Here is a 13,058-nt window from a genome sequence, read left to right on the forward strand (position 1 = left end):
AGTTCAATGTTAATGGAAGAAGATTCATCTCAGGGCAACACCCATGTAACTGACTCACGGGGGAGGAGAGGAGAGAGGTTTTTGCCTGACTGCATTTCGCAAGTATACCTTCCTCCCAAATTATTAAATTATTCTCCAAATGAGACCCTCTGCCTTGACGAGATGTTCCTTTCTAGAACACCTCTCTTTCTTCAAATAAATAACAAATCAATGAAGACACATCCCTTAAGACATGCCTTCAACAAACATTAACTTAGCCAACCGTGTGCCAGACACAAAACTGAACACCTTCAAGAGGCACATGTTCTGGCAAAGAAGCCCCGTGTAAACACTTGCCAGGGCCAGCTGCTGAGGGTTGGGATGAAAAACGGCGCGTGACGCAAGAGGACCCTGTTGGGAGTATGTTGCTTAAAAAGCTTCTGTTGTTGATTTTTACTGTGATTTATCTCATGTTTGTGTGTGAGTATGGGTGTATTTATAGACAAAGTTTAAATGTGATTTCTTTTTCTTTACTAGAAAAGAACTTCATTAGCAGTGTCACCCAGTTGTAAGTCGTGCCACATGGCATGCGGGATCTTAGTTCCCTGACTAGGGATTGAACCTGAGCCCCGTGTATTAGAAGGACGGAGTCTTAACCACCGGACCGCCGGGGAAGTCCCCAGTTGTTTCTGCTTTTAACACCTTGCTAGCAGTTCCACACATCGTGGTATACAATTCAAATCACCCCGTGAGGTAGCTTCAAGCCCTCTTTTAAGTGAGTTACTCTGTGTACAGCACTTAGAACAGTGCCTGGCACAGAAGTGCCTGAAAGTGGTGATGGTGGTGGGGCTTGTTACACAGGAAGAAACAAGTCCAAGTCCAAGTCCAAAGACGGGGTGCGAGGCAGGTGAGTCAGCGAGCGGGAGGCTGGGGCAGGAGCCTCCTCCCCCCTCGCCCAGGCCCGGTGCTCTTTTTGCAGGCACCCTGCTCCAGAAGTCGCCCCAACAAGCACACTGGGGGGCTTCCTCTCAGGAGTCCCTCTACCCCTGGGGCTGCCCCACCTCACAGCAACTGGGCTCTAGAATGTCCCCACTCATGCGACAGTCCCATCCTGTGTCCTGGCCGGGAACCCAGGCCTCCAGCCCTTACCCAACACCAAATTAAAGGCATCAGATTTGTTGACACTCCCCGTTTGAAAGGCTGTCCATCTTATTCCATTTATTACTTTGAAATGCTTGCTTTTAGAAAGAGGTCAAGAACAGACTTTGAGAACAACAATTAAGAAGAAAAAACTCAAGCCAATTACTAGCAGTAATAAAAAAAATAGTAATCGTTCATGTTTCCTGAGCTCTTACCATGTGTCAGCAATTACATGAAGCACTTCACACAGATTTCATCACTTAATCTCCACAACACTGAGATGGATGCCATTATCACCTCCACTTGACACACAAGGAAGATGAGGCACAGAGAGCTAAAGTAACTTGTCTTTTTTTTTTTTTTTTAAACTCAGGACTTTTTCTTTTAATAGTTTTTTTTGTTTGTTTTTAGATGTTGGGGGTAGGAGCTTATTAATTAATTTATTTATTTTTGCTGCGTCGGGTCTTCGTTTCTGTGTGAGGGCTTTCTCTAGTTGTGGCAAGCGGGGGCCACTCTTCATCGCGGTGCGCGGGCCTCTCACTATCGCGGCCTCTCGTTGCGGAGCACAGGCTCCAGACGCGCAGGCTCAGTAGTTGTGGTTCACGGGCCTAGTTGCTCCGCGGCATGTGGGATCTTCCTGGACCAGGGCTCGAACCCATGTCCCCTGCATGAGCAGGCAGATTCTCAACCAAGTAACTTGTCTAATGTCACGCAGTCAGCAGGTGGCAGAGCTGGGATTTAGAGTCAAGCGCTTAGCCACCATACTGGACAGGTGCTTCGTTTCTATTATTGCATAGACGTGACCAGACAGAGCCTGGCATCAGACAGATGCTCAGTAAGAGCCCGGTTCTCGAATGAGAACGAACACCCCCAGCGGGCAAGGGAAGGAGTGTCACCCCAGGTGTGCTGCAGCGCCCAGCTCTTCGTCTGCTCCCACCCGCATCGCACTGTCCTCTCTTTCACTCTCCCGGAACAGGAGACTAAAAGTTGAGCAACAGACAGAGAGTAAGACTCCAGGGAGCGCTCCCACACAATCCTGTTCGAGGGCCTGGCGGCGCACAATGCCAGGTGACCGAGTGTCCACAAAGTCTGGCAAAAGCCACTTCTTCACCTGAACTGTCCTCCTGGGGGTAGAGTCTCCAGAGCTGGGGATCTCAACCTTTTTCAGTCCTTAAAGCACTCAGGCAAAAGTGAAAGACCCCCAACGACTCACCAACGTACCCTTCCATTCATTACCACACCCCCAAATCTCCCTCAGACTAAGGACAAAAATACTACTTGCAAAGCAGGTTATTAAATCATGCTACAAACAGCCACCCAGCACGCGCATACAACTGTGCACTGCAGTGCCGGGAGTGGGACCCAGCATAGAAGGGCTCCGAAGTGTTGTTTCCCTTCCCACCCCCCATCCTCACAGGGAAGACAGAGAAATCCAACCAACTCCACAAACTATGACAAGGGCGAGAACAGACAGGTGCCTTACAAAGAAAGGGCTATCAGAGGGCAGAGAGAGAGCTCTGACCCATCCTGGCAGGCAGTGAAAGTGGAGCCTAGAAGGGTGAAGAGACTTTAATGAGTTAGAGAGAGGGACACGTATTACAGGCAAAGGAAACAATCTGAGCAAAACCACAGCACCAGGAAATGTCCTGGAAGGAGGTACAGCGGACAGCACGGGGAACAGAGCGGAGAGGTGGAGCCGCTTACACTTAAGTTGTGAAAGGCCTCAACGGCGCCCTACGGCGCAGCACGGAAAACAGAGAGGACATCTGTGACTTTTGTTTTGTCTGTCATCCTTCAACCCGACCCTCCCATCAGCACCCTGATCTTCCTTTTGGAGGATGCCCACCGGGTGGTCTGGGTGGTAAGGCTTCCTGCCAGTCGGCTCTGATGAATGCATGATCCCACCAGGAACATGACTCTTGCAGGAATGACCCCAGGAAGCAGAGACAAAGCAGAGGTCACTGAGGCAGCGCAGTCCTAAACAGGTTGCTCCAGGCTATCCTCAGCTGGACTCTGCTGCTGAGCTGCCCTTGGCTCTAGCCCATGTTCCAAGTCTGACTCTCCAGGTTTTCTGATCAGTCCATGTACCATGCTTCCAATAAACTCCTTTTCTGTTTGAGCTAGCCAGAGGTCGCTTCCACTGCTTACCACCAAGCCTCCTGACTGACACAGGATACACTGAAGCAGGAGAGGGACCTGATCAAAGCTGTGTTTGAGGAAGACAACAAACAACAGTCATCAAGAGTATAGCCTGCAAATCACCCGAGCACGGTGGTCAAGCCTTTCAAAGTGTCTGTACCCTGGTGGGGCTCTTAGGCACATTAAAGTTTGAGACCCTCTGTTCTACACTGTACTATGGCCACACTGAATCACATATGCCCAGAACATGCCAAATTATTCCCAACTTTGGTCCAGCTCTGTCAAAATGAACATCTTGCCTTTCCAAATTCTCCTTTCTAATATGCTGTTCACTCACCCTTCACAACTCAGCTCAAATGCCAAAGTCTCTGTGAAGATTTTCCTACTTCCCTTCCTTAGTGCTCCAAAAACTTGGAGTTTATTTCTCTGTTCTGGCCTCTTCTGCATTTTGCTTTGTATTCTGACTGGCTGCTTAGATGTCAGCTCCGTGAAAGTTGGGACTGTTTCATTCATCTCTAACACCCCAGAGTCTAGTGATGTACTGCGAATGTAGTGGATACTCACACTGAACTGGAATGAACAAAATTTTTTAAATTAAATTTTAAAACAACTTCTGACCAAAACAGGTGCTCCTAGACAGGCTTCCTGAGTCAGGGCATCTCCCACCTCATTCCCACAGGGCAGGGAGGAGTACAGGAGCCCATGTCAGAAGGCCCAAGTTCAACTCCTGACTCCACTTCATGAGCCCAGTAAGCCTTGGGCAAATCATTTTATCTGTCCCTATGTCTTCATCTGCAAAATGGATATAAATGGATATAAAAATCAAGCGCCTCACAGCACTGTTAGGAAGACAAATGTATCAGAAGGACTTCTGTAAAGTGTAAGGCCTCGTAGGAATGTTCACACTTAGGAAGAAGCATTATTTCCACTTGTTGCTATGGGATGGTGAGGGCCTGAGCCAAGAAGACACCAGTTTAACAAGGCAGTTCCACATCTGGTTCAGCAGCTGGAGGAGTTTCATCACTGTTCCAAACTAGACCCTGAACCCAACAGACCAGATGCAGAAGCCAGATTGTAAGGGGCATTTAGACATGTATTCATTAGCAATTCCAAAGGCCTGAGAGATGCAGAAAGAGTTCTGTTTTCCAGTTTCCAAGACCTTCAATGGTTTAGGATTAGTTTCTAAACAGAGGTTCCCCAGAGAGCCTTACTTTGAGGCCCAGGCTCTGGGATCTGCTACTCTTTAAAAAATTCCATCATGTCAACAAAGTTTAACCCTCGAGGCTTGTGGTCCAGAAGTGGAACACTTTACCCTGTTCTGTGACTGCTCCTTTGTGCCCCATCTACCACCCAACGAAAGCCCTTTCAAAAGGAAAAGAACAAACATTCCAAAACTGTATTCTAAAAAAGGGCCTTTGGTCCTAAGAGTCAACTTGCAAATTGTAGTTCCTCATTCATTCTCAGAGTCAAAGAGAATGTTATTTTCTGCCTTCTTCCTTTTATGTGCTGTAGCTCACTCAAGTCTTACAACACCTGTGATGCAGACATCCCCACTCCCCACCCCACAGCAGAAACTAAGGCTTAGAGAAGTGCTGCAGGACCCAGGGGAAGTCACTTGAAGCGCCCAGCACAGGGCAGACCCTTCCTGATAAACACATGTGGTCTGAATGTGTACCTGAGCAGAGGATCCTGGGTCTCTCCAGCCTCAGCCCACCACTCCACCTTGTGTTCACAACTCTGAAGCCCGCTACATCAGATGGGGATTTGGCACGGAGTAGAGGAAAAGTACATGGGTTTTGGAGTTGGACTCGTGTGGACCGAGGTCACCATTTTATGACTTACTAGTTGTGATCTGGGTCTCAGTTTCTTCATCTGTAACACACCGTGGACTTGAAGAAAAAATTAAGAGCAAAAGACAATGTAGGTAAAGGGTCATACACACTGTGCGAGGATAGGGACCTTGCTTACCCTGCTAGTGCTGTACCCAGAGCCCAGCACAAAACAGGCCCTCTGTAAGGGTCTTAACTGCAGGTCTAACCAGACACGGTACTGGGCACGCAGCGGGTGCTGCCTACAGTGTGATTTCAAAACCTGATGAAGGATGGAAAAGTAGCGGTGACTGCAGAGACAGTCAGTAATTAATAAAGAATAAGACAGTCACCTTCACCTAGAGAACTGATGCACCTCAGGATAAATGACAGTAAACCTGTAGGATCAAGATGAAACGGTCCCATATTCATTATCAAATACAGTATATGTCTGTAAGAAGAATCACACAATGGAAAACAGCAATCACAAGTCAATTTCAGTCCTGCCCAACAAATAATCACAGAAAGCCCACCCAACTAGCTCAGAAAAACTACCACAATTGACTTTTAAAAGTTCAAAGAAAAGTATTGTGAGAAATGAGGCTATTCATAACAAAAGGGCATTTCCTAAAACGTCTGCAGATGTTGGTGAAAGGTGGTCTGAAGAGAATTAGAATGAAAGGAAGCAACTTCCAGAACACTATTTACAGGAATGGAGAGCCCCAAAGAATTTTTATGCTTGGGTGGAGGATGCACTGAAATTCTGGGGCAGCAAGGGCTGCCACCAAGACACCAAGAAAAGGAACCCAGACAGAAGAGAGTCCCACTGAAACAATGTAAAGCAAGAAGTCATTTTTCAAGTCCCCCAAGGCAGAGGGCTGAAAATAAGGAACTGCTGCTGTACCTTCAGGAGCAATTTTAAAAGTATGGAGAGCAAGCAAACCAGACAAAGGATCATTGCAAGAAACCAAAGGCAGCAGAGGAGTAAAACAGTCGCACCCACTAGGGTCCTGGGCAAGCAAAGGGAACATCAGAGGCACAGGAAGGGATTGCTCAGAAAGTTGGCTGCTGCCCACTGACTGTCCAGTGGTCTCAAGTATAGGAACCAGGAGGCCAGGACAGAGGGGTCTGTACGTGTGCATTGTTGGAGGGCTGGGGCAGCATCAGCCCTTAACTGGCACACATGTGGCAAAGAGACAGGCAGAATAAGGGACTAGAGTTCCAGACTCTAGCCGGAAGCTAGTGGGGGAGTAAACTGGTACATCCAGTGCGGAGGGCAGTTTGACAGGATCTATCAAAACCACAAATGAGCCAGAAGAGAATGTTAGTTCCTGCCCCTTCCTTTCATATGTTTTATCTCATTTGACTCTTACAGCACCTATGGTGTAGATATCATCACCCCACCCTGACACAGCAAACCCACTTCTGGTCACTTATCCTGCTCCAACACCTGTACATGTGTGAAATGATGAATTTACACAGCTATTCGCCACAGCATGTTTTTCATAGTGAGACTGGAAACACCCTCAAATGTCCATCAAAAAGGGACTGGATGAATTAATTACAGTGCATCCATACAATGGAAAACCATGCAGCAGTGAAAAAGACTGGAAAGATCTCTAAGATACATTGTTAAGTGGAAAAAAAAAAGGGTAAGCTGCAGAAGAACACAGCTTATAGCATGCTATTTGTGAAAAATAAAAAGGGGGGCAAAAATGAACATCCATACTTGTTATTTGCTTCTATTTGCATTAAGTTTTGAAGGATGTAAAAGAAACTAAAAAATTAATAACTTGGGGTTGTGGGCCCTAAGCAGATGGTGACAGGGCTGGGGGCAAGACTTTTCACAGTACCCTTTCATACTTTTTATTTTGCCATATGAATGTATCACCTTTTTGAAAAAATTAAAATATTTTCCAAGTGGTAAGTTCCAATCACCACAGTAATTTATAACACTGGAAAAGTTTTAAAAAATGAAAGGGCTACAGCTGGCAGTGTGTCAGAGCTGTCACCCAGCTCTTCACTTGAAGAGTCCTTGACGAGAAACACGCACCAACGAACTAACTCCAAAGTGATCTGCTTGTCTGTGTTCAGGGCAACAGTACTTATGTTAGTGAAAAACTGCAAATGATGCAAATGTTCCACAGGGACATGCATAGGTATTTGCCCCCTCAGATGAATTACACTGGATCACAGGCAATTATACCTCAACTGTTTCAACATACAGCAACCTGTAAGTGAAAAGGCTGTAACATTTCATGTGCACGTTAATAAAGTTCAGACAAGAATCCAGCAGGATAGACAATTGGATATTCAGGGAGCGCCATGTGAATAAAGTTGCTTAAGAACTTCTTTTTTAAATTATGAAATTGAGGAAAGAAAAGATCTATTCGATATAGGAGCAAAAATACACTTTTTTAAAAATGCCAAGAAAAAATGCCAAGACCTGAGCTGAGTATGAGAATGACAGAAAAGACTGACATGAGAGGTAGGCAGCGCTCAAGAACATTGGACCAAAGGCCTGGGTGTGAATGCAACAATGTTTGTCAAGGGCGACACCAAACAGACCCAGGAAGAAGGAGAAACCCCAGGAGACTGGTTCAGTGGTCTGAGCAACCCTAGAAGATGCATCCCACGAAATGGAACCGGATGAGGCCAGGCACTAATAACTGGTAGATAATACATAAGCTAAGCAGCAGCACCTCTTTCAAGCCAAACACTAACAACAGTGATATATATTCTAGTGTCAAGAGAAAGCTTACATCTTCAAAAAGGGGTAAAAAGTAGATCTCTGCTTCACCTCACTGAGCAGTTTTTCCGAAGTATGACTCACTGGAGAAACATGAAGCCAGTTTCTACCCGTCTCCTCGCCTTCCTGCCAGCGGTGTGCTGGCCACACCTTCCCCGACACAGGCTGGCCACTCCAATCTTCCCAGTGATGTGGACACCTCGACTAGGGGCCCACCCAACGCCTCAACCTGAAGCGCCTTCCTTTCCGCGTTAGACACACCTTTACAGAGCGCCTCCCCAATGCCAGATGGAACTGACTGCCGGGAGAAGCCAGCAGAGGCCCAAGACGGTGCCACCCAAAGGCTCAGGAACAGCAAGTTACTCTGCAGCCTAGGGTACAGGGTGGGCTACCAGCAGGAGGACTGCATGAATGTAGGTATCTGACTTTGTGAGCCCTTCAGAGCCCACCAAGCAGGGACAGTGACTGACAGCCCAGCCCATCAGTGGACATCATCGTGGAGTTCAGAGCACCAAGGACAAAGAAAAGAGCCCACAAGTTTTCAGAGAAAACATGTCACACACAGAGGGTCAGGAATCAAAATGGTATCAGATTTCTCAACTACTGGAAGCTAGAAAACAATGAGGCAATGCCTTCAACCTAAAATTCTAAACCCACCCAAACTATCAAATTGGAGACGTCAGAATAAAGATATTTTTAGAGAGGTAAAGCCCCCCAAATTTACCTCTAAAGTACACTTCCTTAGGAAGCTACTGGAGGATGTGCTCCAACAAAACAAGGGAGTAAAAAAAAACAAGAACTAGGGAACAAGGCCTTCAACATCGCCCCCGACCCCGGGTGATGGTTAAGGGTAGACCCAGGATAAGTGCGAAACAGCAGACCTAGACAAGCATCAGATGGGGCCAAAAGAGGGAAGGCTCCAGGAGAGACACCAACAAGGGCGATAAAAGGAACTGACCACCAAACTGAGTTTCTGTCACAAGATTTAAGGCTGCATTAGTTACGGGAACATGGAAAGTAAGCAAGTGAATAAATGGGGCTACTATGAGCGCTAGGAAAAAACAAACAGCAACAAAAACCGTAGAGGATCTACCCAAGAGAAAAGAAAACATATGTCCATAGAAAAACCTGTACCCGAATGCTCACAGCAGCTTCATTTATAATAGCCAAAAAGTGGAAACAACCTAAATGTCCAACAACTGATGAATGGATAAACAAAACATGGTGTATCCATATAAGGGAACACCGTGCTGCAACACGGATGAACCTCAACGTTATGCTAAGTGAAGAAGGCCACGTATTGTATGACTGCATTTATATGAAATGTTCAGAATAGGCAAATCCATGAGGACAAAAAGTAAATTAGCTCACCGAAAAGTTTCTTGAACCTTCTCCACGGAGAACAGCTGCCTCTACTTGTCCACCACCCACTCACTCCTGACTTCGTTCTGGTTTACCTGGCCTTGGACCACCTCATCTGACTGCTGTGTCAAAGGTGGATCTCCTAATTGCCAAGTCCCATGAGCCCTTTCACGGCCTTGTCACCCTTGCTGTCTTCTGCAGCACTGTCTCCATCATCCACTAACTGCTCCTCAAAAAGCTCACTTCCCCTTAGGTTATTACGTTTCCCTCACCTGATTTGCCCTCCGGTTCCATCTTCTCCTCTCACCTCTATACTCAACTCATCAATATGGGTGGGTGACTAGTCCTCAATCTCCATCCCCGGTTTTAACCTTCTCCTATCTGCCTCCCATTTCCTACTAACACCTCAATTTCAGTCCATTTAAGACAAATTTTCATCACCTCCCCAAACCAGCTCTTCCTGCTGGCTTCTGAGCCCTCTCAATGCCCAGGGTCAAAGCCTTAATGGGATCTTAGAATTCCACCTCTGCTCTGCCTTCAGGGCCCAGTTTCACTGAGGCCATGTCCTGTCACATCCAGCACCTTGCACAATGGCCACTTCTTATCCCCATCCCATCACCCTCTTAGGATCATCAGCTCACACCCACATGGCTGCCTCCTAGAGGCTGGCATGCGCTCTCGAGGTGGGACATACCCTCTCTCCCCCACTACCTACAGCGTCTCTTCTTCCTCACCCAACCAGCTCCTAGAAGAATCTGGGCTGGCCAGCTCTGACCTAACCCAACACCAAGGGCTGAGTCGAGTGTAACTTAGAATCCTGCCTAGCTCAAGGTCCCTGGATCCATTCAGGCATCCCACAAATATTTAATTCTATGTGAAAGAAACAAAATGAAGGCCCTGGCCTTCATGGGGCTGACGTTCTGGAGGGAGATGGATGGGTAAGTTTTCAGGGATATTTGTGCCTGCAGACCACTGGCCTTCAGCCCACCCAACCCTTCTTTCCTCTAAGACCCAGGTCCAGGGCCATCTCCTTGGTGTGGTCTTCCTGGTAAGTCAGCCTTTATCAAGCTCCCTCCACGCTTACTTTCACTAACTGCTCTGCATAGCTGTGCGCTGTTCTATACTCAGCACTACAGTTTTATTATTATTCATCTCAAGCTCCACAAAGCCATAAAATTCTATCTTTCCTATCTTTTCATGTTCCTACAGCTCGCACTTGAGTACTTGTTGGCCAGTGAAGACAGGGAGCCATTTTCCCCCAAATCTAATATGGAGCCCTGTGAAGCCACGGAACCACTGTGGTAGTTTCCACAACATACATATTACTCAGAAATCTATAGGGATAAGGTTAATACTTAACCACCAGGTACTTTAACACATTACAAATTAAGACAAATAAGAATCAGTTTTGGAATGCACATGAATTTCTTTCTGTGAGGTTGCTAGTAGGCAGCCTTGGACATGCTCCTTACTGGCTGTGTAACCTTGGGTAAGTTAATGAACTGCCTTGAGCCTCAGTTTCAGGATCTATGAAGAGGGGATGAATGTAGTATAACAAGCAGTCTCTACCTGATGGAACTTGTTAAGGATTGAGAACATTAATGTGCAATGACTGCTTAACACGGTGCCTGGCACGTAAGTACTCAAAACACATTAGCTGCCCTTAAGTTCCAAGAACCTCCCTCCCCCATTTGTCAACACATTTCTGTATTTCTGAGCATTCAGTGGAAAAGTCTGTAGTTAGACTTGGGGCGTCATTTAAGGGTCTTACCACACTGCCTGGATGACCAAAATCAGAAAGCAAAGTCAGGCCAAGGGGTGAAATGTTACAGAAGCAAAATGGGAAACGGATTCTTTCCAATTAGCTGTTGCCACTATCTCTTCCCCTGGAAGAGAATCTTCTGCTGCCTCGGTTTCCTCATCTGTATAATCAGACTGTAGTCATCATACCTGCCTGCAAGGCTGTAGTGAGATCTTGGACATGAAAGCACTTTGTAAACTCAAGAGCACAACGCACCTGAATTACTGATTAAGAGTATGGGTTCTGGACAATCTAAAATGAGTGACCTTAAACAAGTTAACATCTTCAGGCCTCACTCTCCTGTAAAATGGGAGCAAAAAGAGTATCTATCTCAAGGGACTGTAGTAAGGAATAAGTCAAACAATTTAAGCGTTTGGGGCCTAGAATATCAGAAGAGCCCACCTATTCAGAGTTATTATTATGATGACTAACCTATTCACTGGACTCCTCGCCCCCAAGGAGCAGGTGAAAACTTGATGGAGCAGCGACACCAACACTGGCCCAGGAACTGTGCTCCGTAACCAGCTGGGTGACCTTGGGCAAGTCGCTGACCCTCTCCAAACCTTGGGTTCCGTGATCACAAAATGATCCCTGTGCTCCTACCAGCTCTTCCTCTCCGCTGTTAAGGTCGCCGGAACAAAGGCCACCCGCTCCCCAGCCTGTCCCCGAGGGGCCACAACTCAAAATTCCTGCTGCTCAACTCCCTTTGCAGCGCGACAGCAGGAGCGCCCGGGTGTCTATCCCGGAGAGATGCGTCCACACTCCGCCGCCACCGCTCGCTTCATCAGCAACTTGCTTCTGCAGCCGCTCGCTGCCCAAAGTTTTCCCAGGCGCCAGGAGACTCGGCCCTGTTTCAACCCCGAGAAGACCAGGGGTGAGGGCGCAGAGCCTGGGGTCCCGGCCCGGGGAATCCCAAAGCCGCCCACGCGGCCGGGAGTGGAGTGACAGGTGCGACGCGGAGCCACTGGGCGGGCAAGCGTGACCTCGCACCGCGCGTGTAGGAGCGCGAAGGAGGCAGCGGCCGCGCGCTCTCCTCAGGCTGCTCCCGCCAGGCCCCCGCGACGCCCCCGGCTCCGCGTTCCCGGCCCCACAACCCTCGCCGTGCTTCCGGACACGAGCCGCCCCTAAGCAGATCCCGCGGCCTGCCCGAGCGGAACGGCCGGGCGGGGCTCAAACCCACAGCGCCCGGAAGGGATGGGGACAGCCGGGTCGACCGCGCCTGCCGGGTCTTCCCGCGCGAGACGGGGCTGCCGGGGGGTGGGCGCACGCGCACCCGCGCGCGCCGCCGTAACCCCTTCCTCCCCGCACGCCCCCGCACTCCCACCCACCCACCCACCACTCACCGTCGATGTCCCCCAGGGTCAGCTCGTCGCCCAGTTCCGTGAGCGTCTCCATGGTCTCCAGACCCCCCAGCTCTCCGCTCCCGTCCATCGCCCGGCTCGGTGCAGAGGAAGCCCTGCCGTCCCGCTCAGGGAGACGCGGGGGCGGTGCCGCCGTCACCGCCCATGACACCCTACCGCCTCACCGGCCGGTGCCAGCCTCCGCCATGTTTGCGCCGCGCGGGCGGGGCGGGGCGGGATTGCCCCGCCCCAACCCGCGCCCTCTGTGGCCCCGCCCCCAGGCCGCGCGCGCCCCCTTGTTTGTTGTCAATGGGACCAGGCTTGTCCTGGCCAATCGGCGCGCGAAGCGGCGCGTGGGGTGATGGCGCGTCAACGATCAGCAGCTCAGATTTGCATATCGAGGCCCCTCCCCTGGCGGCCTCTTAGCGAATGCGAAGAGAAGCCTCCAGGTCCTCAGCCCAACCTCCTTCCCGTAGTTTAAAGGAACCGCTCCCTTTTCTGTTGGTTCGGCTCCACAAGCTACTCCATCCACCCGCTGGGGAATGAAGGGTTAACACCTTCCACCTCCCCCGCCCGGTGGGCGCCCCCAGAGTGAGCCTTGAGCACATTACGTCATTGTCCCAGCTGTCTCTCCCCCACCCTAGCCCCCGCCCCCCAGCCCACTTGGGAGGCGGGTAGAATCAAAACTGGACCCCAGCACTGGGGCCCGGAGGAGTATGGAGATCGTTCACGTCGCGTTT

At 49.2% G+C, this 13,058-nt stretch overlaps 1 protein-coding gene across 1 annotated transcript in view; it reads right to left on the minus strand.

The window, feature by feature from the left end:
• Positions 1–12,553, minus strand: part of SREBF2 (sterol regulatory element binding transcription factor 2) — a 62,175-nt gene extending 49,622 nt beyond the window's left edge. The window contains exon 1 of the mRNA XM_081249731.1: positions 12,322–12,553. Within this exon, the coding sequence (XP_081105857.1) occupies positions 12,322–12,409 (88 nt within the window). The 5' untranslated portion in view covers positions 12,410–12,553. The remainder of the gene's footprint in view (positions 1–12,321) is intronic.
• Between the last annotated feature and the right edge of the window lie 505 nt (positions 12,554–13,058).

This window comes from Mesoplodon bidens (assembly GCF_964165515.1).
Source record: "Mesoplodon bidens genome assembly, chromosome: 11".
Lineage (NCBI taxonomy): Eukaryota > Metazoa > Chordata > Mammalia > Artiodactyla > Ziphiidae > Mesoplodon > Mesoplodon bidens.